Here is a 4,985-nt window from a genome sequence, read left to right on the forward strand (position 1 = left end):
GCCTTTGACTCCAATTCGCATTGAAGTTCTAGCATGTCTGGCACAGCAGCACTCAGCAGTGGCGTGACTTCATTTAGGCCATGATAGTCTACTGTTAGTCTCCACTCTCCATTAGACTTCTGCACTGGCCATATGGGGAAACCATTAACTCTATCCCTGCTGAAACCAGGACAGCCTCTTTAGGGGAAAAATGGCACAGCCAATCACTTACTTAAAGCAAGGAATGTGAGCGAAGACAAGACTAATTAAATAACTAAGAAGTGTTTAGACTTTGTCTTTTGATCAAAGTAATTCCCATTGTATCATTTTGGTTGGATAAAAGCAACTGCATTATATGAGACTTCCAACAATGCTGTTTCACTGGGAGGCCAAGGAAACAACAGAGGATTTAGTTTTTTAATATATCATGTCCAGACTTAGCTGTGTTCTTTCATCTGCATTATCATGAGATATTATTTGCTCGATACTGTCAGAGAATTTAATATAAGCTCTAGACCCAAATATTGAGTATACTTTTTCCTTCCCAGTATGTCTACATAATTTGTATTTAAAAAATAGAGATTTACATACACAGTTTCTGTGACTAAGTCAATATGATTTCAATACTGTGCATCAAGGCAGACAACTTTTTCATGGGTTAAATTACTTTTTTTTTTTTTAAGCTGTAAATAGTTATCTAAAGGCAGTTCTGTATTTATGTTACTTTGAAGACATTGTGTGTTGCTATCTGGGCTAATTTTGCAGAACTGCCTGATGGTGTTGAACTGTGAAAGAGTTTTAGACTACTATTCTTTAAACAGAAAAAGGTTGTTCTGGGAAGCTTCCAAACAAAGTAGTTCCTAAACAGAAAGATGTACAATATAGAATCAAGGAAGTACAGCATCTCCATATGCACAGTCCTCTTCAATAGCAAGATTGTACTCTGCTCCTCTTCCACCTTTATATGCACTTGTCACAATTCTCAGCCACCCTTTTTCACCCTGTAAAGAATTAATTTGTGTTGTGAATTAGAAAACGTAACTACAGAAAATATATGCTATCGAGTCTGTTGTGTCTTCCAAATATGAATGATTTATAAGCAAATCTAGGAATTCACTCAAGATGAAGTGTAACACTGGGTTCAGAGGGCAACCTTATTTAAAGGGGCAATCGGCTTTGGTGAATTGACATCCCCCTCATCTATTCCCAGGTATGTGACTTGATTTTTGCCTACGACTAACAGTAATTCACAGTTGCCCGTAACAGGAGCTGCATGTCCATGGAAGGGTAGCATTTGGGATTGAGTTGACATTACTCAAGTAACTTTGGCTGAGTATCCTTGTCTTCAGATTAGTTAGGTTTCATTTTTTAATTGCTAGTCTAGTTCAAAGGAAGTTTTACTTTTTCTATCCACAGGCTAGCCGTGCAGCTTCCTGTTTGCAAGTGAAAAACCCCACCTTTCCTCTAAAGTCATTCTGCAAACGTGTTTGTTCCCATGTTTCCTTACCCAGGGTTCACCCCATGAGTTACGAACAATCCAGTACTCTGTTCCATTTTCTACACCCCAGCCAGCCACAGATACAATGTGATTCACCGTAGGCAAGGGGTTGTACTCTGTATAAAGCCCTCCAGTGTAAGCATCCAACTTTTCAGTAGCCATTATGCCACAGCTGTAATAAAACAGAGAAAACAAGGGGATGAGGGCAGGGGCCTGGTTTTCTTGCATTTTGACTTCAGAGCTCAGTTTATCTACAAACAACCTAAAGTCTGCGTATTAGTGCAGAGCTGCTATATAACATATGCTAGAGCGGAAAAGTACACTTCAGTCACTGGAATGAGGTTCAAGTATTTCAATCCCAATATTACTAGTAAATAAACATTTTCTTTTTTACCATTCAAGATTTTTTTTTACCTAATTGGTCCATTAGTATAGATTTCCGCCATCATTTTTTCTCTTCCACTGACAGACCCATAGTCAGCAACTTTCCATAGAGTGTAGTTCTTTATCACGTGGCATTCTCCAAAAGTGACGCAAGTTCCACACTGGTTAAACTTCTTACACTCTACAAAACACAGGTGAGATTATCACTGCAAAAGAATGCTTTTCTTCAAGTGAATTAATGATACCACACTACGCTTTTTTTCCTTTTAACTTATTTGAGACAGATATTAATAACTTAATTATTACTAATACATACTCTCTCTGGTGAACTAAATTCCTTTCTGGAAACCACATTTAAAGTCTCTACAATCACTAGTTACTATTCTTTACTTCATAGGCATAAGTGCTTTGATGAGGAAGTGTTTCAGCTGTGCTTCTCTATAGATACAGAAACTATTCCAGTCATACATGACCAGACAAAGGTTACATTTCTCCTCCATTTAGCTTGAGGTGACACTTGTAAATATTTCAGTACATTAGAGATTGTATATCACAGACTTAAGAGATTAAGTTTAAACAATTTAGCTGTGCAAACTTGTCTGGGTATGATTTAATGCTATGCTGTCTGGCTAGAGTAAGACGACACACACAGGCCTGTAAAGAAAACCTGTTCTGTCAGTCAAACAGCAGGTACTACACTGAACCTGAACAGCAGGAACCAGTACACTGAAACCCCCCAAAACTATCTTTTTTTTTTTATGTTAAGATCTGCTAAACCTGGGATGAAGCCTTACAGCAAAGCAAATAGGCATCGTACTTTGATCCTTAGCTTGGTAGTTGTTGCAGGTCTCGTCTGGAATGCCATGGTCATGGGCATACATCCAAACACCTGAGTGGTCGCCACCTTCACAGGATCCTGCGTCAGCACAATCAATCACGTTCTGAACGGAGAGGTAGGCAGAAGGCCATGCACCTTTTCTCTTTATGTTGATTCGATCTGTAAGGATAAGAAATTGGTTTTTGTTAGTGGAATACATGGGTGGTTACGCATTGCAACTAGTGTTAAAACTGTTTCTCCTTCATTGAACCTGTAACTGTTTGCAGGCAACAGTACTTGTGGTTGGAAAAGCCTCTACTGTCGAGAGTGAGGCACACAGCCTGTCGGTTTGAGTTAGGTCATGCTGAGTTGTTATTATTGTGGGTTTCCATTAGAAGTTTTTTCCATTAAAAACTCAGCAAAAATACACAGATGAGTAGGATCTGTTTAAAGCCTTGAAGTGCCCTAGACCTTTTTGAATTCAAGTCACAGCTGCTGAAAACTTCTAGATCCATTTCCTGGCTTTGACAGCAAAGATACACATCATAAAACCAGCTCTCACTAGCCTTTTTTACAGGAGTAAATATTTACGCGTAAATCCATGCAAAGTCGTAAGCCCATGCAGCCCAGGTCTCTGGCTCTGACAGACAGTTGTCACAAAGCAAGGAAAAGCTTTCCGAAGTATATCCTCACTGTTATGTCAACATCTCACTGTTATCCTGCCATCTCAGACAGGCATTGCCACCCTGCTGCCTTATTTTGTCAGAAACAACTAGCTTACTTGGCAAAAAAGCTTCCCAGTAAGTATTTATAAACTGCTTCTCACAGTGCATTAACAGTCTTAACTGATGCCACTGTAGTACTTTTAATCCTATTAGTACTAAAAACATTCAGCTATACGTGACAGAACCGGGAGGCATTATCCCAGCCTAGTCTTCCAGCAACAAGAGAAGGAATGAATGCTTTAACTATTCACAGCAGTTAAGAAAAAATATCCTGATTTTTAAAGTGAACCTTTTATACTTATAAAGATGCACATATTGGTATACCTACGTACACAATAAATTTTAACTGACGTTATATAATTAAGAAGTTGCTTTATTTTATCTGTCCTAGTGCTTCACTACATCATGGCAGGTTTCTTATGTGTCTGTATTCTTGTACTGCTTAAGACCAGATGCTTTGTGATTCCTGCCATCTGCTCACATCTGTGTCGTCTTCCCATTTCTGCACAATTTCTTCTATTTCTCTTTCACAGTCAATCCTCTTGCAGCCTCCCTGTGCAAACAGTACTTCTGCAGCATGTTACTGTTGCATGCGAGTCATCATGTATTCTCTCTAGGGAAAATATTTCTCCAACTGAAGCAACCCCCTACTTCCCTTTTCCCAAGAAAAAGTCTGATGGAAAGACACCTGCTGAAACTAGATTTGTCTGTATGCTGTGGTAGGCAGTTCATTTGAATGACAAGGCTCTTGAAGCTCATACCCCGCGGGCCCTTCCCACGAGAGGCAGCTTCTTTCATTTCCTCATATCTAGGCATCACTGGAGCAGCCACTCGCTGCTGTTAGATGTAGCGCGGCAGGCTGAAGTACCAAAAAAGGGGAGGAGGGACGATAACTGCTTTTGCATCTGCTGCTACCATCACCACGCCTCCAAGAAGAGGGGCAGAAAACCCAGTTCTTGCTCCAGGCCCTAAATAGCAGTGCGGCAGGAGCTATGAATGTATTTCTTCTGCAAACAGCTTTTTAGCCCTCGCACAATTTTGAGAGGGTGGGGACAGCCTCGCTCTGATTGCTTTCTCTCTTGAAACCAAACCTCCTTGCCTTCAGCTGCCAGCTTGGGAATTCCCACTGTTCCTGGTGTATTCACAGGCGGCTCAGCCTCGGTTTTTGCTGCATTACTCACTGCAGTAATTTGGCACCTCTTCTTTATACGAGCTGTTTTGTAAGCTGAAGATAAACTTCCTTTGCTTAACCAAAAACCGTAAATCACTGGGGGCAAGAGCTGGGCGGGTGAGCGGGCAGCGCTCAGCCCTAAGCACAGCGTACCTGCCAAAGCGCTGGTGCTGCCGTGGGCCCAGCAGGACCCGCAGTACTGGGGGATGTGCTGGTTCCGAGTGGTGCTGGCGTAATTGACGCCGTTCACGTTCCTCCAGTCCCAGCTGGCGGGTAGCGCAGAGACGTCCAGGTACTCGTGCGGGCGGGGGTAGGTCCTGTGTCGGGGCAGAAAGAAGAACTAGCTCCCCTGCTGCCCGGGCCTGTATTTTCAGGCAAATGAGGGGGTTTTTTTGTTTGTTTTTTTTTTTT

The 4,985-nt window shown here is 41.5% G+C and overlaps 1 protein-coding gene across 1 annotated transcript; it reads right to left on the reverse strand.

The window, feature by feature from the left end:
- Nucleotides 1-460: 460 nt before the first annotated feature.
- Nucleotides 461-4,953, reverse strand: CTSZ (cathepsin Z). The gene is made up of 5 exons (XM_019470873.1): nt 4,728-4,953; nt 2,679-2,858; nt 1,892-2,042; nt 1,487-1,649; nt 461-980 (listed from the first exon to the last, which is right to left on the reverse strand). Exons 2-5 carry the CDS (start codon nt 2,740-2,742, stop codon nt 867-869), a joined length of 492 nt encoding a protein of 163 aa, XP_019326418.1. The 5' UTR covers nt 2,743-2,858; nt 4,728-4,953; the 3' UTR covers nt 461-866.
- Between the last annotated feature and the right edge of the window lie 32 nt (nt 4,954-4,985).

Source organism: Aptenodytes forsteri, unplaced genomic scaffold, assembly GCF_000699145.1.
Source record: "Aptenodytes forsteri isolate BGI_AS27 unplaced genomic scaffold, ASM69914v1 Scaffold112, whole genome shotgun sequence".
Lineage (NCBI taxonomy): Eukaryota > Metazoa > Chordata > Aves > Sphenisciformes > Spheniscidae > Aptenodytes > Aptenodytes forsteri.

What these genes read in the sequence shown, in the direction of transcription:
- CTSZ (XM_019470873.1), bottom strand. Translation starts at nt 2,742, where the DNA reads ATGTATGCCCATGACCATGGCATTCCAGACGAGACCTGCAACAACTAC. An exon ending in TATACTAATGGACCAATTAG is followed by an intron (nt 1,650 to 1,891) that starts GTAAAAAAAAAT and finishes GTTTTATTACAG; the next exon opens with CTGTGGCATAATGGCTACTG. An exon ending in ACTCATGGGGTGAACCCTGG is followed by an intron (nt 981 to 1,486) that starts GTAAGGAAACAT and finishes AATTCTTTACAG; the next exon opens with GGTGAAAAAGGGTGGCTGAG.